The sequence below is a fragment of the Sus scrofa genome, chromosome 15, assembly GCF_054392235.1.
Source record: "Sus scrofa isolate SSC_HxYL_T2T_F1_AM1 chromosome 15, Sscrofa_HxYL_maternal_Yorkshire_Landrace_v2.0, whole genome shotgun sequence".
NCBI classification, from domain to species: domain Eukaryota; kingdom Metazoa; phylum Chordata; class Mammalia; order Artiodactyla; family Suidae; genus Sus; species Sus scrofa.
Window position 1 is genome coordinate 153,578,601 of NC_139397.1, and position 22,636 is coordinate 153,601,236.

Consider the following 22,636-nt stretch of genomic DNA (forward strand, 5'->3'; position numbering starts at 1 on the left):
GGATTCTGCACGGCTGTGGCTCTGGCGTGGGCTGGCGGCTGTATCTCCGATTCAGCCCCTAGCCTGGAAACCTCCATATGCCGCGGGTGCAGCCCTAAAAGGCAAAAATAAATAAATTAAATAAATAGATAAATACCAATGCAAGTGTCAACAGTTACATAGGAAGCATGATCTATTATTTCATTTGAAAAGAAAAGCTGGTTTTTCATTAAACCAATTCAATCACCGTCTGATAGAGGGGTGTCCTGCAGCTTGCACACCCTGGCCATGGGGGTCCCCACTGTGAAGTGCCCTCCCAGGGCAGGAGGCTGGTGCCTGAGACCCTGTCCAAGCTGCCGGCACCTCCTTCCTCTCCAAGGTGCCAGGGCGGGCCACCCCACTCCCCCCATGTCCCCAAGCCTGCCGCCCTGGCCTTGCGGTTTCAGGGGCCTCTGCTTGCAGACCCAGTGCCCAGGCCTCCGCGATCATCGCAGACAGACTCCTGGTGCCCTGGTGTGAGCCGAGCGTGGGGTGACACCCGGGCAGGGCCTCTAGTCCCGGTGGCTGCTGCCCAGGTCCGAGGCCAAGGGCAGGATGGGATCTGGGTCCCGTCAAAGTGCCAGGCAGTTGCCTGGCGTCTGTTCGCCTCCATTTCCCCACCGACACTCTGGGGCACCCTCCCAGGGTCATGGGCTCAGGGAAGAGCCAAAGCAGGTGCTCTGGGGACAGAAACGGCGCACAAGCCTGTTCGGGAAGAGTTCCCTGCAGGCAGAAGGGCGGCTGATCGTCAAATGGGAGAGCAGGTGGAGCGGAGTGGAGCTGCCCCTCGAAAGAAAACCGCGAAAACCACCTCGTGTGCCAAGCTCTTAAGTCCGGCGTTTATTGAGTGCGGGGTCTGCCCGACTCCCTCAGGGTGGGGCCCCCGCCCTCGTCACTCCGCCGCCCTGACGTCACTCCTCCCGGTAGGGGGCGTGGAAGCCCAGGGTGGTCCCCAGGGGGAAGTGGGCGAAGAAGACGCGGGCCATGTCCTCCAGCTGGGGGTAGGCGCCCAGGGCCTGGAGGTGCTGCACGTAGCTCCAGAAGTCGGAGGTGGAGAAAGGCCAGTACGGCAGGGCCGGCGGCTCGGCGTAGGGGTCTGGAGGGAGACCACCGGGCTCAGGGGCTGGGCCGTCCCGCCCCCCTGGGGGACTCCGAGCCTGGGCACCCCGGGAGGGGGGTGGGGCGGGCGCGGGGTGCCCAGGCCCTGCCCCTCGGGACTCCCGTGGGGGGTTGGTCAGAGGAGGGGGAGGGAGGGAAGTCTGGCCCCGTCCATGGAGACACCACGGAGGAGGCAGGGCCTCCGGGAGGGATGCAGAGACAAGTCCCTGAGCCTTGGGGTCCGGATGCGCTGCACGGAGGGGGCCAGGGGTCTGAGACGGGAATGCCGGAGTCCTCGGGGTCAGAGCTGTGTCCCCCGGGGCTGGAGGACAGGCCCAGGACAGAAGCCCCAGTGCCTCCAGCTGTTCCCACTTCACCGCTCTGGTCAAGAGGCCAGGTCCCCCAGGCCCCCGCCCCGGCCCCCTCCCCCTCCCCACCCGGCGGGCCAGAGCAGGAACGAGGGGACAGCAGTACAGTACCTCTGTCATCCTGCACAGGCTTGGCCCCTGCGAGGGAAGGGGACAGCCGTCACCCCAGAGGGCCCCCCAGGCAGGACCCCACCACCCACGGGGAGGACAGCAGAGCACAGGGGACAGCACAGAGGGACAGAGAAGCCCCTCACCTGCCAGAGGCCCCAGCAGGAGGCAGAGGGCCAGCCCCGGCACCAGACAGGCCTTTGTCTTCCCCAGGCCCGACCCCTGACAGCCCATGGCGCTCAGGTCCACCTGCAGCAGGAGGAGCCGAGACAGGTGAGACCCCCCCTCCCCTCAGGGCCCGCTCTCCCCCCACATCCCCACCCCCAGAGGGGACAACTCCTGGGAAAACCCCCCAGTAAAAGACAAATCTCCGTGTTCTCATGACAATTTCAATTTCAGTGGCTTCAAACCATTCTTCTGATGCTAAACCCACGATTCGGAGCCACTGGCCTCAGTCAACTATTTAAGAAACGTCCCAGCTCTGTCCCCGGCGGTTACCTTGTAGCTGCTGTTCCTCAGCCTCAGCCCCGCAGCCTGACGGGTGGCTGCTGCCAGCTCACAGCTCCTCTTTATAAAAGACCAGGGACAGGAGGGGGACGTCACCTCTGTGAACCGTCAAACAGAACTTCGTCCCCACCCAGGGGACTGAGGGCTGCTGTGACCCTGCCAGCAGCAGGGCTCCACTTCTGGGAACCGGATGCAAAGATCAAATGGAAGGAAAACAGCATCGGGCCCAAGATTTTCAGGACTGACTTCAACACTGGTGCTCAAAACAAACCCAATTTCCTTTCTACCAGGAGGGACAGACCTTCCAAATATGACATTGGGGCTGAGACGCCCCCGGTCACGGGAACAGAGGAACCGCAGAGCTGCTCTGGGGACAGGCAGGCAGGACGGAGCCCTTGGGGAGTCCCTGGCCCCCCTGGGTCAGCGGCTTCCACCGACAGGTCACTGAGGGGCAGCGACAGGCAGTTGAGAGGGGTCCAGTCCCACTCCCCATCTCCAGACCAGCGCCTTCCCGCTTCGATGCGTGATTAAGTCTGTCTCCAGGCAAGACAGCTGTTAGAGGGGGACCGTTGCAGGTTCCTCAGGCAATGGGGGGGCTCGTCCCCAGATGGAGAGGAAGGATGTCTTCTGGCAAAGAAGACCCAGCAGGAGTTCCGGTCGTGGCGCAGGAGAAACAAATCTGACTGGGAACCATGAGGTTGCGGTTCGATCCCTGGCCTCGCTCAGTGGGTTACAGATCTGGTGTTGCTGTGGCTGTGGTGTAGGCTGGCAGTTGTAGCTCTCATTGGACCCCTAGCCTGGGAACCTCCATATGCTGTGAGCTGTGGCCCTAAAAAGACAAAAAATTAAAAAAAAAGAAAAAAGAAAACATAAATTTTAAAAAAAGAAGACCCAGCAGAGTTAAGAGTCTTCACCCGAATCTGCTCGCGTGTCCCCAGCCAAGTGCTGCGGGGCCATTCTTCCCCAGACAACACGCGAACTTTCAGAGGGTGCCCGGAGGCCATCCGCCCATGTGGAAGGGGCCACACGCCAGACTAACTTCAGGTTTTATGTTCAGAAATCCAGACCCTGTGCCTGCAAGAGATAAATTCTTTTAGGGAAGCTATGGGCTCCTTAGGTGGACACTTGGTACACATGTCAGGGTCCCAAGGACCACCTCCGGGGTCACTAGGGGGACTCCCAGGACTCAGCGGAGGCCATGGTCACAGATGGATTTAGGACAGAGCACGGATACAAAGCAGTATCAGCAGAAGGAAGAGGCTCACGGCGACAAGGCGAGGACCAGGCCCCTCCAGCTCAGGGCAGGCTTAGCTCCCTGCCACCTGCTGTGACACCCTGGGAGGGGCTGTCCACACGGAAGGCCCATTAGAGACACAGCTCCCAGGGCTTGTACTGGGGATGGGTGGTGGGCACCTGTGCCTGGGGAAGGTTCCAGACTCCCAAGAGGAAGTGGTGCTTGGCAGGAGCCACGCCAGGCACAGACGCTGAGGGACAGTGAGGCCCCCGCATCCACGAGGGTGCTGGGGACCTGCAGCCGGGGGCCAGCCTCACAGAGGGGCCTGTCCAGGGGCGGGGGTGGGGGCCCTCCCTGTTAACCCTTTTCTGCTCAGCACAGAAGCTTTCCGGTTCCTCATCCGCCCCTGGGCTGGGAAACTCAAGCTCTGAACTCCTCATTTTCATCTCCCAAACCCTCCAGCACACCTAGGCTATCGGCCGAGCCCGCAGTCCTTGCTCCTCGTTCCCCCACGGGCCGGTCACCGTCTGCTGCGCCTCCTGAAGGCACTCGGCTTCGGGACCGGATGTTGTATGTGGCGCCGTGGACGACGGGGCGCCTGATCCCTGTGAAGGGCACGCTGGATGTCAGGCCAGGGAACCCATTCCGGGGGCCGTCCCCATCGCTCTGATCCCCTGGGCCCTCCCGGCTGCAATACACTACCCAACCGGGCCCCAGTCTGCGTAGCGACAGACAGACCCTCTGCAGTGTGGGCGGAGCTGAGGGGGTGAAGTCCGGAGGCGGGGGGAGCAGCCTCTGTGCAGCTCCCCAGGGGCAGAGAGGCGAGGGGACCCGCCCGCCCCCGCCCCCGCCCCCGCCCCCGTCATCACCGCAGAGGGTCCATGGTGAGCTCTTCCGCGTCTGAGGATGATGTGTGTGTGTCCTGTGACGTCTGGGACAATGCAATCAAGTTACAAACGCTGTGTTTTATAACCGCTCACAAGAACGGCTCGACCCGGAACAAGTCTACAAGGAGTGGCCAGTGACGGTCTTGGGAGCTGTGTTTTCTTCTTTCTAGCTACATGTGTATTTTCCTTAATTTATTACTTTACGTAGGGAAAAAAAAATCTTTTTAAAAAACCCGCCACCAACAGCCCCCTGTTCCTTCTGGGCGCTGTCCTGAATCAAGCTCCCGGGGCTCCCATCACTGCGCCATGTCCATCCCACAGCCTTTCTCTCCTCCTGAGGTCTTCAGGCTACTCACCTTTGTTGGTCTGCACACAGACCCTCCTGGCCCTACCTGGAAGGCCCCAAGTGGGGTCTACCCTTCTGTCCCCCCAAGGACGACGTCTTCGCCCCCTCACCCAGGAGCCTTCCTGCAGTGACCCTAACAGGGGGCTCTGCAACCCAGGCTTGGATAGTTCCTGCTCAGTGCGACCCCAGAGCCAGGTTCTCACACCCCGTACAGATTGCTTGGGGACCCTGTTAAAATGCAGCGCTGATGCAGCAGCTGTAGGGGGTAGAGCCTGGGACTCTGCATTCCTCAAGGCGCCCGGGAGACGCTCAGGCTGCCGCCCCCAGGGACATTTAGGGCAGCGAGGCGTGGGCAGGTTCTCCACCAGGACACATGGTGGAATGCAGAGACCTGGGCCCCCACCTCTCAGAGTGCTGATGCCAGGCCCAGTTCTGGGCCCGGAACTCTGCATTTCTATCACATTACTGGGGATGCTGAGCAGACTCCGGGCCAAGCTTTGAGGGCTGCTGTCCAAAGACGTTCTCAACACTGGCTGCTCATGGGGACCGCATGCCGGGCTTTCCAGTAGTCAGGATTCCAGCCCACACCCCCCCACACCCCCGCCCCCCACCCCCTGGTCTCTGAAGGTCAAGGTCAGAAGCCAGCAGGATTCTAATATAATGGGTCAAGGGTGGGGCCCGGGTTGGTGTTTGAAATCTCCCAGGCGACTCTGCTCTGAAGCCTGTGGACCACCAGCCGGCCCCTGCCCTGCACAGGACCCTCCCCAGGGTCACTTCGGAGGCCTCTGAAGGGCCCTCCTGCCTGCGGCGAGAAGCAGCCCTGGTTGTGTAAGACGGGCCTTGGTGGACAAAGTGGACAAAAGCGCCCGTCTGCCTCCGGTGCTAAAGGGGCAGAGAGAAAGGGTGGGCTGTGGAGCTCAGCCGTGCGGTTAGGAGGGAGCCAGGGCGGTGACTGGAGAGCCTTCCTCCCCGGCTACTCCACCTGCTCCAGGTGAGGCCAGGGCTGGACCCAAAGCAGCACCGCAGTTGCTCCCATTAGGAGGGCTCGGGGCGCCCCCTGCTGCCCGGCTCGGGGGCACCAGGCGTGGCCTCCTGCTAAGGTGTCTGATCCCCGAAGGCGAGCCTCGCCCACCTCGGGTCTCCTGGAACAGGGCGCAGGGCGCGTGGGTCACAGTCCCTCCTGCCGTCCCAACGCAGGCCAGACCCTAGATCACTGGCAAGTCCCGAAGCCACAGGTCCTCCGGGACACAGGCTCCCTGCGCTCTGCTTCCGGAGGCACCTCGTCCCCAGCCCCTCCCGTGGCCTCCATTGGCGCAGGCCCCCACCCGCGATTTTGCCCTGATTCTGGGAGAGGCCACACTGGTCACCCGGTCCGGCCTGGGAGCCTCCCCCTGGCTGCTGGCTAGCCCCCAGGGCCCCCTCTGGCCAGCCCGCTTTCCACCCCCCAACCTGCCCTCCTCGTCACCGCTGGGGACCCTGCACACCGCCCCTCCCCATGCCAGGAGCTCTGCTCCCTGGGGACCCTTTGCCATCTCCCCGCCCACGGTCACTCTGTCCCACCCCAGCCTGTGACACTGCCCTCCTGCTTGGCTCCGTGTTCCGCCCACTTCCTTTCTGAGCCCGCGGGTCCCCAGACCATCGCGCGTCCAGGGCCCTTGATGGGCGGGGCTGGGAGAGGGCGCAGCACGAACTCCTGGGACAGGTCAGCGGAGAGCCGGGCCGCAGGCCACCCCACTAGGCCGACCCTGCGCCCAGCTGTGCTCCCTCACTCCCCGCAAGACCCAGGTGGCCTCGAGAAGCACCCACCCTTCTGCTCTCAAAAGGGGAGGGGCCGCCTCTCACAACCACGCACTTGCTCCCAAAACCTCAGGCTCAAATATATTGTATGTGTCATTTTAAGAGAAGAATTTAATTCAATATCATGAAATCTAATGAATGCGAACCGCGTTTTGTGGGCGCAAACTCAGTGGCCTTGGAAAGGCCCACTCACCGAACACGTGGCCGGAAGCTGCTGTCCCAGCTGGAGGTGTGTATGAGAACTCTGGCAGGTTGGAACCTGGCCCACCGGCGGTTCTGAGGAATCCCACACCTGACACCTCGGGCGCGCCTCCGGGAGTGGGCTCCAGGGGGCGCCAGGCTCACTGGTATTGAAGAACAGCCTGTCCCAGCCGCCAAGGCGCCCCCTCGAGATTTGCAAGTTAAATGCCTGAGGCTCAGGCGAGTTTTCCTGAAATTCATTTCTGACTTTACTCATTTTTGAGAATCTGACCAGCGGACGAGAAGGCTTCCCCTGGGCCGGGGGACCCTGGCCTGGGGTGGAGTGAGGTCAGCCAGTGGGGACGCACCCAGAGCTGGGAGGACAGAAGAAGGTCAGGAAGCCCTGATACTAAAAAGCAGCCACTGATTATTTGACGTTCTAATCTGATTGGGCCTGTATTTGTGTTTGTGAATCACCGTCCCGGCATCTCAGCGCCACCTGGCCCTGCCTGGCCCAAAACCGAGGCTCTGGCTGGAGCAGAAGCCTTGGGCTCAGGACAGCAGGGAGAAGGGGCTCCAGCCTGGGAGGAGGAGCAGGCAGCGGAGGGGCTTTTCTGAAGCCCCTCATGGGGCCTGACAAGGTTCACAGTCCTTGCAGGGCACGGGCACCTGGGCCCAGGACGCCCAGAGTCTAGAGCCGGCCCAGCTGAGCTGGTCACAGAGAGAACGTGATGGAGCTGTAGAGGTGGGGCTGACCATGCTGGCAGAGCCCCTTCTCTCAGGCTTGGGGCCCAGGGAGTTCAGGGCCAGGGATGGGGACAAGGGGATATGCCCCAGAGTCTGAGGCAGGAGAAGCATCAGCGTTAGATGTGAGCTGTGACAGGTGCAGGAGCTGGTGACCCGCCGTCGCCGGACAGGCTCTGCCCTCCCCATCCAAGGGTCTTCTTACTGTAACCACCCCCTCAGCAGGCAGCCTGGCTGGGCACCCTGGCATGCAAGAATCCTGTCCAGGCTGAAGGCGTGGCCCGGGCTGTGGGGAAGATGCCACCCTTGAAAGCAGAGCGAGGGCAAATGGGCAAGGCGGGGCCACGCCTCCACCTGCTCGCAGCGCTCTGCCAGTGTCGTCCTGGTGTGAGTGGGTGCCACGCTCTCTCTGCACCGTGGTCCCAGGGGGCGGGGGTGGGAGTCTGGGTGGGGCTGTGAACGGAATGGGGGAGGCTGGAGCAGGGGCGTGTTGCTGCCACCGCCCACCCCCACCTCCTGATCTTCCGAGACCTCAGGCCTGAAGAAGCACTGATCCGAGGGCCCTAGGTGTTAACTCCTCTAACTCCAGGTGCACAGGCTCTGGGGTCCCACAGGCCTCCGATGCTGGGGCTCGGAGAAGCACGAGTCAGGCAGGGGGCGGGAGATGCGGGTGAGGGCGCACAGGGTAGATGAGGCACGGGCGGGGCGGGCGCTGAGGCTGCAGCTGAGTCCGGGGTGGCAGGACACCGTGCAGCCCAAGTCAGACCCAGTGAACTGTCAGCCCCGAGAGCACCCAGCTCACCTCCCGCTGTGATCAAACCACAGCGGTTACTCAGGCGACCCCGTCCCTGGGGGAGTTTTCCTCCGGCTTCATCTCCTAAGGACCTGGCATCCTCTTGCCAGCCCCCTTCTGGCCCAGCTAACTGGGCAGAAACACGAGGCTCTCGGAGTCGGTTTACTGGTGGGGGCCTGGGAGCAGCACCCGCACTGAGGGTCAGACCAGCCTCTTCCGGCGCCATCGCATGGCGTGACCCGCTGTGCACTCCTGTCCCCTTTGCGGTCTCATTCAGAAGACCTGGCGCCTGGGCCTCAGCATTCCAGACACGCTCCCAGGCACCGAGATGCCACTGGCCTTCCGAGGGGCCCTGGGTGGCGAGCAGCTGCCGTGTCCAGCCAGCTCCCCAGACAGAACCGCCTGGCCCATCCTGGGAGGCACACACGCCCTGCAGCAGCTCGGGGCTCCCGGGCCAGGTCTCTGTCTGCTGCCCAGAGGGCTTTGTAACCCGTGGCTTTTGGAGGACAGCCTGAGGGCTCCTGAGATGGGCCAGAGCAGACGGCTAGCAGCTCATTATCGGGCAGTTACTCAGCCTGAATGTGCCCAGTGCTGCGGGGACTAGGCCGCGGGGCTACGATGCCGGCCTCAGCCAGGGCGGGGACGACCCAGCGAGGTCCTTGGCCAGAGAGGATGCCCGGGGTTCTGGTCTGGCTCGGGTGCCCCGCCCGCTCCCCTGCGCCTCTCCTCCAGGCTCACGGCCCCCTCACGGTTAGCAAAGCACAGGCCAGGCTTCCTGGCAGTCAGCGGTGGACCCAGCCCTGATGCTTGGCCCTCAAATTCGCATTTTCTTCCACTGGACTTGCACTTCCGGGGGAGGGGGCAGCTCCAGTCCTCCGCAGGCCCCGTGTGCCTGCTCATCTCACCCCCTCCTAGGGCTGCCGGAGCTCTGCAGGCGGGCGGGTGGGACCTGGGGGTCCTGGCTCCCCAAGGCTGGAGGCAAGAAGGATTTTCCCAGGAACTCAGGGCTGCCGTGCCCGCGGTGAGGCGGCGAGGGCTGGTGGAGAGCGGCTGGGCAGGGCGGGGAGGGGAGAGTGGTTCGAGGCAGGCTGGGGAGCCTGCAAAGTGGGGAAAGTTGGGGTGGGGGCTGGAGCAGGGTGACGAGGGCCTGGAGAACATGGGCTTTGTAGGGACACTTGCCTGGGCAGGAAGGCCTGGGGAGAGGTCCTGGGTGGCCTTGGACCGCGGGTGTTGAGGGGGTGGCTATAGCGTAGCAGTGGCCGATTGGCTCCGCCTGGCTGCACCCAGCACACGCACCGTCCACCGCAGGGCCGGGCTGAGTGTCCACAGGCAGAGCGAGGCAGAGAGGGGCCCGTGGCAGCAGCTGTCGCTTCTGAGGCAGGCTCACATCAGCAGGACCAGAGGGGTGGAGCCGAGGCTGGCCACCATGTGGGAGGGAACGGTGGAGGGAGTCCAGCTCTGGGGGCCGTCGGGGCACATCACCCAAGGCCCAGGGCCTGCTCTGTGCTCTGGGCGATGGGGCCAGGGGGCGATGGAGCAGTAACTGCCCGCTGGGCCCTGCTGGCCACTGAGCTGCCCACAGCCCTTCTTCCCGGGGTGGAAGGGGCCCTGCTAGCAACAGACCCCAAGGGACGCGAAATCTCCTCCCAGAACCCGAGCAGGCGGCTGTCTTTGTGAGGGATTCAGGGATTCAGGCCCCGCCATGCTGAGGCTCCTAATTGCAGGAGAGAGACCCAGGCTGGGCCAGCTTCTCTGCGGCCTGAAAAAGATCCATTGTTCACCCCTATTCATGGCCACATAAAAGCCGGATTTATGGGAACCGGGGCTCGGCATGTTTCTCAGCCTGGCTGAGGCGTCCAGGCAGCGAGGCCCGTCCCGCCAGCTCCGGGCTCTCCCGCCTTTGAGGGTCTCTGCTGGGAGCCGGGCACCAGCACCAGCCTCCCCCGCGCCCGCCCGGCGGCCTCCTCCCTCTGACTCTGGCTCTTCCTCCCTGATGTGGGTGGAAACAGGTTGATAACCGAGCAGGTGGCCCGGCTCCGTTGTCCTAGATTTGGTGATTCACCGAGAAGCAGGTATTGTGCGCCTGCGACGTGGGGAGCCGGGGGCCGCGCTGGGCCAGGCGACGGTTCAGAATTGAAAGGCTGGAAAGGGCTTTTGAAGAGCGCTAAATCCAGCTCTCGGACAGCCGGGGAGGCAGCCAGGGCTTCAAAGCAGAGCCTCACCTCCTGCTTTGTCCCGGGAGATGAGCACGGAGAGAAATCCCGTTACAGTGAGAGAGACGAGGGGTTACACCCTCCGCCGCTTCTCTGAGCGGATCCTCGGTGTTAATGGGCCGTGTGGACAGACCCCCGCCCGTCCCCTCTGAGCCCAGGCCATGCAGGTGTCTGTCCTGCTGCCTTAACACACCGGGACCGTGCACACTCCCCAGGGCCGTGTCTGCTCCTGGATGATGCATTCTGGACGTCTGCCAGGTCTCTGAGGCTCAGACTCGCCCCTTCTCCCCGACAGCTGGCATAGTGCAGCGGGAGCACCGCAGGCTGGCAGTGTGGACTCCGCGGTGGGGAGAGGATCCATCCTGTAACCCGCAGGATGTGTGGCCTTCACCCCCAGAGGCCAGCAGCACCCCCGCCAAGACAATCCAGAATGATGTCTCCAAACTTTGTCACGTGTCCCTGGGGGACAGACTCCGAGGAATGGAGACCCTTGCTCTCTCATGAGCCCAAAGCCACGTCTACTCAGCAGCCTCCTGGGCATCCCAGGACCGTGCCCTCCACCAGCCGTGCAGGAAGCACCTTGAGCTGTTACCTTTTAAGCCCCACTTTTTAAGGTTGGACTGAAATCTGGCTGGTTTACAACGTCGAGTCATTTCTGCCGCACAGCGAAGGGGTTCAGGTGCACGTGGACACGCATCCGTCCTCTTGCGGGTTCTTCTCCCACAAAATTTCACAGGATATTGAGTAGAATTCCCCGTGCTCTGCGGCAAGTCCCCGGTGGCCCCTCGTTCCGTACACCTCATAGCGCATGCGCCAGCCCCCAACCCCCAGTCCATCCCTCCCCGCCCAGACCTGCCCCCTTTGGTCTGAGTTGTGACTCCTAGCCATGGTTTTCCTGTATCTGATTGCATCCCCAAATGGGGTCCCCTGAGGCCACAGCCCTGCTTGAGCTCAGGCAGCTTGAGCATCAGGGCGTGTGTGAACCCGTTCTGAAGCTCCGGGTGCAGCAGTCACATGGTTCTGTAAATTTTGCAAAAAAACAGATATCAACCAAACCCTGACATTTTGCCAACAGCCCGTTGAGCCTGTTGTCTTTGCTCTGCTGCGTGGGTTCTGGGCGGTGTGCCGGCCGTGGGCCCTGGGGGCCCGTGGAGGGGATCTTCAGCCTGGGTGTCTTGAGACCTGTTTAGGGGACCGAAGTCCCTCTGGGCAGCGATGCACCATCATCAGCACTGCTCCTGGAAGGGGTGGGCGAGCTTGAAGCAGTCCTGCCCGCCCCCCCCTGCCCATTTGCCTGGAATCCTGGCGGAGGGGGCAGGGCCAGAGGTCACCTGACATTCTGAAGGTTCCTCCAGCGCCTGGTGCAGAAGGAGGAGAACAGAGGTGTAGCGTGTGAAAAGCCAGAAGCTGCTCCAGAAGATCCTTTGAAGGGGGGGGTGCAGTTCCAAAAGCGATGCCCAGGCAGGATGCAGGTTCCCTGCCTTGGCCGGGAGTCAGCCTGCCCGGGCCGAGGGATGCCCAGAGACTGGCCACTTCCCTTCCAGGTGTGTCTGTGAGGTGCCTCAGAGGAGAGGGGCATTTGAATCAGCGGACCCATTATGTGAGCAGACACCTCGAAACCCATGGAGGCCCAAACAAGACAAAAAGGTGGGGGAGGTGGACTTTGCTCTGCCTGAGCTGGGACACCTGTCCCATCCTCTCCTGCCCACGGAGATGGCAGTGCCCCTGCTTCTCAGACTCAGCGTGAACTGCACACCAGACACACCAGGCGCACAATTAGAAACTCACCAAACACGTCTTTCTTTCTTGAGAAATGCGCAGGGTAGACTCTCAGAATTCCTGTGTTTTAGGCGGGGTTGCAGGGGCTCCTGCGTTTGAAGGCACACGTGCTCAGCACTCCTGCCTGCAGCACCATATCCTGGCCCATCTGATGCCTCTGGTCCTGAATAAGCCCGGTGACTCCAGAAACAGAGGTTGAGGTTCATGAACCCATGGGGGCTCGCTGGTCGGCCACGGTGGGAAAGCCGGGAAGGCGTCTTGGAGAGAGGCCCCAAAGCCGAGCCGGGCAGCTCTGCCTCCAGAAAGCTCACCAGCTCCACCGCTCCTGCCCCTGCTGCACCCCTGCACGGAGCCCCCCCACTTCACCTGCCTCTGACTCCATGCCTCCCATCAATGCCACAGCACTCTGCCCACCCGAAGCCCCTCCACCTCTGCCCTGCCCCCTCCAGCCTCCCAGTCACACGAGACTCCAGACCCCACCCACCCTCCGTCCTTCAAATGAAGAAGTAATGGGCCAGTTTTGGATCCAGAAGCGGCCTTTCCAGAGGTTGGGGAGGGAGTTCACCCAGGGCTTCAAAACTGACTCCCAGGAGACCGTGTGCCACCTGCTCTGCCCTCCCCGTGCTGGGCTGTGCCTCCCCCTCGTCCCAGAAAAACCTCTTCAGCCTCACATCTGTCCAGACTGCATCCACCCTTCCCCGCCCTCCTCTGCCGGCATCCCTGCCTCTCCACACACCCCCTGTCCCCTCCTGGGGACATCTGCCCCGACGGACAGGTGGGTAGAGGCAGGGACTGTCCAGCTGGGGTGGGCAAGTAGGGAGAGGGCCCCAGCGTGGGCAGCATGCCCGGCTCTGTGCATCAGTGCCCCCCACGCACAGCTTGGGACACTGGGCTTGCAGCCGCTTCTGCATCCGGAGGCACCCTGTCTCCCTGCCCCCGGTGCCAGCAGGAGAGCCCCCAGGGCATGCCATCACCTGTGGGTCACAGCGAACGGCACGTGAGGTCGACAGTGATGCAGCAGAAGACATCCGAATGTTCGGCGTCCTGCAGCTTGGACCGTTTTTTGTTCTTTTAATGGCCGCACCTTCAGCACACGGAGGTTCCCAGGCTAGGGGTCTAACCGGTGCTGTGGGTGCCCGCCTACACCACAGCCACAGCAGCGCGGGATCCGAGCCACGTCTGCGACCTACCCCACAGCTCACGGCAACGCCAGATCCTTAACCCTCTGAGCGAGGCCAGGGATCGGACCTGCATCCTCGCGGACAATACGTCGGGCTCCTAACCTGCCGGGACACAGCGGAGCCCGGGCGGGACGGTTTAACTCGCCGTCGTGTCCTTTGTGATGTTTTCTCGAGAACAAGGCTCCTAAGCCTTCAGTGAGGCCGTCGCGACCACTGATCCCACATCTTTTCGACGTGCAGAGCTGGGACGGGGGAGACGACTTTGAGTGGGGCCAGGCTGTCCCCTCCCACCATCTCCATGGAGAAGCGCACGCAGAGCAGACACATGGCTAAAGTCGACAGCAAAGATGTGAGAAGCCTGTGAATGGGGTCCGGCGGACGGACCCCCAAAGGTGAGACGCCCCTGCTCTGCGCCCGGCCCTCCCTGCGTGGAGGGGTGTGGCGCGGACGCCAGTGGCCTGCTGTCCCTGAGAGACTGGTTCCCACCGGGTGCCTGGTCACTGGGGCTGTTATCATAGGCACGCTGCTCCCCTCATGCCCTAAAGCTGGCGGGAAACCCCAGGGCCCCCCCGGGATCAGCTCTGGACCTCGGCTCCCATCCAGGGGCCTGGCTGTGTGTGTCCCAGAAAACAGGGATGAGCCTCGGCTTTCGGATGAACACCAGCCCCTGTCCCACCGCAGCCTCCTGGGGGTCGGCCAGAGCCGGAGCAGAGCGGGGAGAACGCTGCAGGCTTGTCACGTGGCCACGGTCCATCTGTGGCGAGCCGCCAGGAGCAGCGGGGCCGGGGCGGAGGCCGCAGTGTGGGTTAACCACTTGCCTCCGAACCAGGTTGGAGGGAAAGCTGGGTGTGGTCAGACCTCCGCTCCCACGTTCACCCCTCGGCACAGCGACCCACCCCCCCCAGGCCTCGTCACCCCTGCCCCGCCCTGCTCCACCCACACGGGCCCGTCCATCCGCGGGTATTTTGTGCGCTGTTTCAGCATCATGAGGAAAAGCGGGTGAGGGCAGGGTGTGGTGTGGGAATTTCGGACCAGAACGTACCTGACCTGAAGCAGATGCCTCCGTGGGGAACAGCACGGCCCCTGTGGCTCAGCCGCCTCCTCCAGGCTGGCGTCGCCCCTGCTCTAAGAGGCCTGGATTCACTTCCTTCGGCCTCCCAACCCAGCGGCTTTAAAGCAACACACTTATTGTCTTACAGTTTGGGGATCAGAAGTCAGACTCAGGGCTCACAGGGCTAAAACCAAGGTGTAGAGCAGACAGCTTCCTTCTGGAGGATCCCTCCTCTGCCTTTGCCAGCTTCCTCGTGAGCCCAGGGCCTCCCCCCCCAACCTTCAAAGGAGTGACCTGGCTCTAGTCTCTGACCGGCTGCCCGCTCCGGCTCCTTCTCTGGCTGACTCCCGTCGGCCCCCGTTCCCCGCTTCCACACCTGGGGGCCTTGTGAGGACGCTGGACCTGCAGGACAATCCAGGACAGGCTCCCCCAGGGAACCTTAACTTTAGCCCAGCTGCGAAGCCCTTTTGTCACCTAACCTACAGGTCTCAGGACGTGGACACCTGCAGGGCCCCTGTTCTGCCCACCTCACGGCCCAACCCTTTGCCCAGGAGGCTTCAAGATTCCAATTCAGTTTCGATGCAGAAAGAGGCCTTTGTGTGACTGGAGATTCGAGGACCTCAGCCCAGAACGTGGGCCTCCTCGGGGACATTGGGGACATTTCTGCAGAGGATGCAGGAGGTGTGGAGGGGATGGCGCCGGCTCTGGCTGCCCGGCAGGGGGTGAAACTGGGCCCTCCTCCGGGTGGCCGCCTCCCCTGCCCCCCCTGCCCTGCCTGGCGGCTGGGGTTCCAGCCAGGACCTGTTCTAGGATCACAGAGGCCTCCAGATCCCCCACGACGGTGCTCAGGGCCCGACAGGCAGCCTCTGCATCCTCTTCCAGAAGCAGCTCTTCTAGGAAACTGTCTCCTGAGCAGCAGAGACCGCAGCTTCCTCCCTGGAGCTGACGCTATGCCCAGGGCGGCTCAGGGTCTGGGCACTGAGGCCTCTGCATGCCCTGCCTAGTGTCCAGCTGCCTGCAGGTGTGCCAGCCTGGGTCACCAGCCCTCACTGCAGATGGATGGACTGACAGACAGACAGAGGCAGAACCACTGCTCCTGAGTTCTGAGCAGAGCAGGTGATCCCAGGCCAGCCCTGCTCTCAGGCAAAGCCACTGCTCCTGGGCTCGCAGCAGGTGGGGGAGAGGCTGAGGCCTCGTGATCCTTGGCAGGCGAGGCTTCATGGAGGGAGGTACTGGCTTGGGCCGCTGCAGAGGAGGAGGGTCGGGTCCTGGTCTGGGGGGCGGGGGCATTAGCCCGTAGAGAGGGGAGGGAAGAGCAGGGTCAGCCAGGAGGGGACCCTGAGGATTTGACTCAGCAATGGGCATCTGTCTGGGGGGAGACGGGGCTGGGAGGGAGAGCGCCTGGCCCCCTAAGGGGCCTCAAGAGGGGCCGCATCTCTGGAGGAGATTCCAGGAGGAGAGCAGTGGTGAGCAGGCCAGAGTGCTCAGGAGGAAGCGGGGCCTCCCAGCCGTGAAAAGCTGTGCTTCCCTGGGCCCTGTGGGCTTCAGGGATCCCCGGGGCTCCTCCGGGGAGGAGCCGGGCTCCGCTTGGCTGAGGGCCTGCACTCCCCCAGCACCCCTGCTGAGCACACCGCCACCCAGCCCACGGGGAGCTCCAGCCTTGCCCTTGTGTGTGAGGGTGTGGCCAGCAGCTCTCTCGGCCGCCTGCCCCGCCTTCTGGGGACGGGGCCTTGGTCGCTCTCAGCCATCACTCACTCGCTTGGCCATCAGCCAACTGCAATTCAAGGAATTGATTCTTGGCGAATTTCCTACAGTGGCCCAGTGGCGTGGTGACTGATGGCCTCATTTCTTGACCAAGCAGGAGCCTGGCGTTCCTCCCAGAATGAGCAGGCAGGAGCGGAGGAGGGGCCTGGGGCGGGGGCACCCATGGCTGAGCTTCCCTGCCCAGCCGCCATCAGCACCCAGTGCCCAGACCCACCCAGGATTCTGTGCCTCCGTTGCAGATGGTCAACCATGGCATCCAGGCTGGGGAGCCTGGAGCCAGAGGGGCCCACTGAGGCCCAGGCCGGGCCCCGGAGCAGCACAGGGCAGACAGAATGCGTGCTGGAGACAGGAAAGTTTGCAGCGATGGCTACTGGCCTTTAAGGCATCGGAGCAGGACCTCCTGGCCATGGCCGGGGGGCGGGGGGGCAGCAGAGAGGAGGGCCTGCAGGTGGGAGACCCGGAATTCTAAGGCAGGAGGCCAGCCTGGGGGGGCCAGGGCAAGCACACCCCAGTGGAAGGGGGTGCGGGGAGCACTGGGCCTCCCTCTGCAGCCAGGGGGCCAAGGGCCTGCCTGCCCCAGTGCAGTAGCCGTGCCCCGGAGTCCCCAGGCAGGATGTTGGGTACTGATCCCCAGCACCCAGCATGGGACTTTATCTGGGAACAGGGTGGGTACAGGTCCGTGAAGGAGGACGGGCTCGCCCTGGCGGCGGAGGGGTGGGGTGGCCCAAATGGAGTGTGACTGGTGTCCTTACGAGAAGAGAGACATCCGTAGACGGAGGCAGAGATGGGAGGGGCGGGGTTCCCCCAAAGCTGGAATCAGCAGGAAGGCCACGCCGCTGGAGCCTTCAGAGAGAGCACGTTCCTGCCAACACCGCGGTTTCCTACTTCTGGCCTCGGAACTGCAAGAGAATAGCTTTCCGATGCTCGAAGCCCCCCAGGCTGTGGGGCGCGTTACTGTGGCCCCAGGAGACCAAGGCGCCCCCTTCCCCCAGGTGCATCCAGCTTTTAGGAGAGCTTCATGGCCTTCGGAGTGACTCTCAGGTGACAAAATTCTCTCCCGAGAAGGGCCACAGGCTCCGAGGTGCCCCATGGGGCTCAGCCATCTCCATAGTAACGGAGCAGGTCCAGCAGTCAGGGGTGGAAGAGCTGCCACCAGAGGCTGCTGCTTCTCCTGCTCTGAGGGGAGGGGTCCATGTTCCCAAAGTGATGTCCCTGGGACCCTCGAGAGCCCTGGTACACATTCTAGCCCTGCAGGCTCTTCTCCCCCCCCCCACCTCCCAAATTCCAGCCACTTGGGGCCCCCATGGTGCCCAGGTTGGGCATGATCTTCTCAGGAGCCACACTGCTCCCTCTGTCGCCAGTGCTGTCCCTGCTCCTCCCTCAAGAGTCGCTCAAGCTTTCTCCACCAGGAAGTCCCCCTGGCTGCGCCAGCCAGATCTGAGAGCACTTCGCATCCAAATGAGCAGCAGCAGATCAGAGCACGTTGAAGGTAGGAAACCGTGGGCCTGTCCCAACATAAATCAGTGAGTTCCTGGCAAGTCTGAGGAGAAGAGGGATATTTACACAGCTTCAAAGAATCGCCTACAAAATACCTACTCATTGCGCAGGAAAATGCATGGTTCCACGCATTTCCATGTAGCACGGCAATTTGACAGCTGGAAGCCTGTGGACTCTGGCCATGGCTCAGCCTGAGCCGGGCACACCATCAGTGACGCGGGAAGCAGAGCCACGCGCCAGCCTATGGGCCACAGCAAGGCCCAGACGGTGCTGTGGGTCCCACCCCAGTGTGGGCGGTACCTGGCCTGATGGGAGGGAACAACAGACAGGCCCCCTCGGAGGGCGGCTCTGCCGTGACTGCCCAGCACCTGGAAAGGTCACCCAAGTCCAGACAAGACTGAGAAGCTCAGGCAGGAAGAAGGAGACTCCGGGACGTGCCCGCCAGAGGTAACGTGGTGTGATGGAGTCCTTGGGCTGTGGGGATGTTGTGGGGACAGCAGCAAACTGAATAGCTGGGTGGCAGACAAATGCACCAACGTCACCGCCCTGGCTGGGTGGCTGCCGTGGGCACGTCCTCTCCACGGTCCTGATGGGCTGCAGGGCAGGGCAGGCGGCGAAGGGCTGGGGGGGGGGGGCAGCGTTTCCTCTAGAGCCGCAGACAAAGTGAACCACAGGCACCTGGACCACGAGGCGGGAGGCGGACTTCCTAGACGGCTGTCCCCACTGGGTGGCCCTTCCGGGGCCTCGGCCCCCCCGCCTGACCCTGCTCGGGAACTTGTGTGCCGGCCTCTGTGCTGGCCCCAGCTGTGGCGGCCATGAGCAGAAGCGGGTCAAGGGGCCTGTGCCCCCAGGTGCCCTAAGCCTTGGCCTCACTGTCCTCGTCTGGTGGGAGGCGAGCCCGTAAGCCCATCGCGGGGTGGGCTCTGTGGAAGGACAGCGCCTTCTGGCTTCAGGGGCCACAACTGGCGGGCCGAGCAGCCCAAGATCCACGATGCCCTGAGTCGGCGCCTTTAAACCAGCGCCACCAAGTCTCACAGAGCACTTCGAGTGCAAAGGAGCAGCTTTAATTCATGACATTACCAGGCACAGAGGAGCAGCACGGCCTCTGAGGCTGTGCCCTCGCCGGCTCTCCTGTGTGTCCAGACGGCACCTCGGACAAGGCCCGGGATGAACTCGTGGCTAGTGGGGCCCTGGGGCTCCCTGGCCCACACAGAGGTGCGGGGGAAGCTGACCCTGATGGGACTGGCCAAGCGACGGCAGGGCAGCTCGTGGACCCGGGGGCGGGCTCCCCACCAGGCAGAGTCCACCCTCCTCGGTCAGTCCCTCCCTCTCCAGCCCCTGGCCTCCTCCCTGTATCCCTGCTCCCTCCCTTCTGATGCCCACTGGTGGGGACTCCACGTGACCTCGGGCTCCGGGCTCCAAGGCAGCTGGCCCCTGGTGACTTCATGCCCTGGAGACACTGTAGTGAGCCCTCCCTGGTCATGGCCCACCTGACATCAGGGCCGTGGCCACAGAACCGTTCGGCTGTCTGGTCCCCGTCTCTCCCGTGAAATGAGGTGGGTCACCTGTGCTCCCTCACCACCTGGCCTGTGACTCCCTGGTAAACAAAGTTTCTGGGCGCTTGGGATGCAAAATTTAAATCCGCGGACCCCGTGAGAACCTGCTGTGAGGGGCCAGGAGTGAACCCGGCCACCTCCCTGATGCCTGCACAGGACGCCCCCACCTGCTCCGGATCAAGCTCTGATTTCTCAGCGGAGCCGGGGCCGCACGCAGGCAGCAGAGGGCCCGGGGGTCTCGTCCCGAGCTTGGTCAGCAGCCGTGTCTGCGGGGCGCACACACCTGCTCGGAGAGGACATGCTGGGAGCACAGGGACGCTCTGAAGAAGCAGGACGCTGCCTCGTCTTTCGTCTCGAGAGGCGAGTGGCTAGTGGCTAAAAAATGTGATTACAGGGTCGTTTATTGAATTGAGATCTATTTTGCTGCTTTATTAAGTCAACATGATTGAGTCAACTGAGAAGTCCATCTTCAGGGCTGATGCAGAAGCCTGTTTATACAACAGAGTTAATCGTGAAAAAGGTGAAGTGCCTATTCGCATATTTTCATTCCCTTCATTTTCATTAATGGATTAATGACCCAACCATGATCGAATTATGTTCTGGTTGCTGGGTCAGTTTCCGGCTGTAGTTCCTTTAATCGTGCCACGATAAATCCAACCATGGCGCTCCGTCTGGGTTACTGAGGGGAAAACTATGCTACTAACTGTACATGAAACAGTTAAGTCCCGTTTCATTCGGCAGAAGGTGCCTGGGCAGGTGTCTGTCCCAGCTGGCCAACTGACCCCTGGACGCCAGTCACAGCTGCGGCCACACTCAAGTGGGGGGGGGGGCGTCGTGCGAGGGTGCGACCTAGTGGGGTCACTGTGTGACCCGGGGAAGGGAGGTGGGTTGGGTGGGGGTATCTCCAGCCAGGGCAGCAGGCAGGGTCCAGGAGCGTGGGGAAGGCAGCAGTGAGAAAGCTGAAAACAGGCGTGCCCCCGGTTGAGGAATCCTGCCTTCATTTCATAAACAGCCAAGGCCAATCTTTTCTGGACACGAATAGGCAGGCAATGGGTTTGGGCCAGAAGCCTGACGTCCTCCGCTTAAGAGACCTCCAAAGGGGGATCCCCCCCCCCGCCACCCAGAGCCCAGCTGGCCCACAGTGGCAGAGCTCCCGAGGCCGTCCTGACCTGGCCACCTTCCTGCAGCTGTCGCTGGGCAGGATCCATGGCTTCAAGACATTGCCCCAGGCCGTCCAGCCCTTAGGGAGAGGCGCGGATCAGACCCTGGCAGCGGGATGCACTGGCTCCGGAATAGGGCCCTACCCTTCCACCTGTGAGGCTTCCATCCCACAGGGCAAGCGTTTAGTCTCACGGCGCTTCCAGGAATCCCTGTTGGGTCTGCCGCCCGGGGCTCTCTGTTCCCCGTGGGGCCTCGCTCATGAGGACAACGTCCATCCGCCCTTCTGCCCCAGGGAGAGCCCTGGGGGGAGGCTCTGGCGTGTCCCGTGTTCTCCTGGTCTCCCGGTGGAAAGAGAACAGGCTTTCTTCCCGATCCCAAGCTTATCTTTGACACACATGTTTATCCAAGTGCAAACCAGCATCTGCCAAGAGGAAACGAACGCACACGGAGTGGGAGAGGTAGGGCAAATTGAGATGATTTCAGGACTTATTTTTCAGGCACTCTTAAACTAACAGAGAAGTTTTAGGAACCAAAACCAGAATTTTCTAGTTCTCTGTTTATTCTCATACGTTGTCTGCTTGAAATATTTACAAGATCCAGAATAACTGCAAATCTTTCCCTCCTCCATTTCATTCTTGAAGATAAACACATGCTTCATCAAAAATGGTCCGGCGTGTCCGCTGCGCTTCGGCGGGTTAAGAACCCAACTAGGATCCATGAGGATATGAGTCCAATTCCTGGTCTCACTCAGTGGGCTAAGCATCCGGCGCTGCTGCAAGCTGTGCGCGGGTCACGGATGCAGCTCGGATCTGGCGTTGCGGTAGCTGTGGCAGAGGCTCCGATTTGACCCCTAGCCTGGAAACTTCCATGTGCTGCAGGGTCGGCTCCTAAAAAATGATCAAACTTGACAGACGTGTAAAACATAAAAAGCGCAGGTCCGCCACCGTCCTGCCCTCATCTAGTTGACGACCGTTTAACCACAGTCGGCACTCTTCTGCGTAATTTTATCTGTGACCCTCTCTGCATCTGTCCCACAAACTGCTTAAGTTACCTCCTACATCTTGGCCATCTTTCTATTTGGAGAGACAGCTTTTTAAGGTTCGATTTTGGCTTTAACTAAACTTGGGGTTAAAATAAAAATTAGGGAAGTGAATTTTTACCTGACTGTGGGAATTTTTTAAAAAAACCAGTGGGGCCGGAAACGATGCTGAATGGGCCCCTCCCCATGTTCCACCTGCCTCCCTCATCCCTGATCTGACGGCTTTCGGGCGAACCGCAGGGAGGGGGGGGGGGGGGGCGGGGAATGACGGCTCGGTCTGCTTGCGGGTCCTGCCCTGAGGAGGCGGCACTGCATTCCAGGCGGGGCAGGGCGAGCCGCTGCAGGTGGGGACTCCTCGGAACTGTGGGCTGGGTGTCCCGAGGCCTCCTTGGGAGGGGCCCCTGGGAGACCCTGCAGAAGAGTCTAGGAGGAGCTGCTAAAATAGAGGCTTCCTAGAGCCCCCTTCATGCTGGGGGCAGGGGTGGTATGAATAAATCCATTCCAGCCCTCTTAACAGTTGTGTTACATCCTGCTATATGCAAACACATCTTTAGGAAGCCGGCCAGGGGGCTGTTAGTTGTTATGTTGCTCATTCGTGAAATACGTGCATCAAATGTCTAAAAAGTGGCAATCCGCTTCAAGATTTGGGAATGCAGCAGGAAACAGCAGGGCCCTTGTGGAACGTGTTTGCCACCGAGTGTGGAGAGGTGACCACCAACAAAAGGTGGAACATCAGCAGGTGCCATGAGTAGGAATAAAGCAGCCAGGAGTTCCCATGGTGGCGCAGCGATATTGAATCCGATGAGTATCCATGAGGATGTGGGTTCGATCCCTGGCCTCGCTCAGTGGGTCAGGGATTCGGCATTGCCGTGAGCTGTGGGGTAGGCCAGGAGCTGCAGCTCCAATCCAACCCCTAGCCTGGGAACCTTCATATGCCACAGGCGCAGGCCTGGGAAAAAAAATAATAAAGCAGCGAAGTGAAACAAGACTCTGTGTGCGTGTGTGCTGGGGGAGGTGGAGGGTGTTGATTTTAAGTAGGATGGATGGGCAGGGAAAGCCTCCCATTTGAGCCAAGACCCAGGTGGCTGTAGTGGTGAGAGTGAGTCAGCAGATCCTAAGAGAAAAGCATTCCAGACGTAGGAAGGAGCACATGCAAAGGCCCTGAGGTTGGGGTGACCGAGCAAGGGATGGCGCTGTAGGAGTTAAGGTCAGAGGGTAAATGCAGGATAGACCACACAGGGTCTTAAGGGCAATTTTTAACATAGAATAAACATATATTTTAAAAATACAGCTTGATAATTTTTGACACGTTAAT

At 61.8% G+C, this 22,636-nt stretch overlaps 1 protein-coding gene and 1 long non-coding RNA gene across 11 annotated transcripts; one reads left to right on the forward strand and one right to left on the reverse strand.

Annotated features, from left to right (window-relative positions):
- Positions 1–833: 833 nt before the first annotated feature.
- OTOS (otospiralin) lies at positions 834–9,473 on the reverse strand. Of its 10 annotated transcripts, none has more exons than XM_005672366.4 (7): positions 6,557–9,473; positions 3,801–3,938; positions 2,401–2,928; positions 2,091–2,278; positions 1,739–1,841; positions 1,596–1,622; positions 834–1,114 (listed from the first exon to the last, which is right to left on the reverse strand). In XM_005672366.4, exons 5-7 carry the CDS (start codon positions 1,824–1,826, stop codon positions 930–932), a joined length of 300 nt encoding a protein of 99 aa, XP_005672423.1. In that variant the 5' UTR covers positions 1,827–1,841; positions 2,091–2,278; positions 2,401–2,928; positions 3,801–3,938; positions 6,557–9,473; the 3' UTR covers positions 834–929. The 10 variants fall into 10 exon arrangements, 9 of the variants coding, with proteins under 9 accessions (XP_005672423.1, XP_084855364.1, XP_084855363.1 ...); XM_084999238.1 differs by lacking the exon at positions 6,557–9,473 and adding an exon at positions 4,203–4,276 and having other exon boundaries at positions 2,401–3,173; XM_084999237.1 differs by having other exon boundaries at positions 2,091–3,173.
- Positions 8,944–22,307, forward strand: LOC146396245 (uncharacterized). Its single transcript, XR_014829444.1, has 3 exons — positions 8,944–9,101; positions 10,589–13,200; positions 22,196–22,307. It is a non-coding gene; the product is annotated as an uncharacterized LOC146396245 (long non-coding RNA).
- The last annotated feature ends 329 nt before the right edge of the window (positions 22,308–22,636 follow it).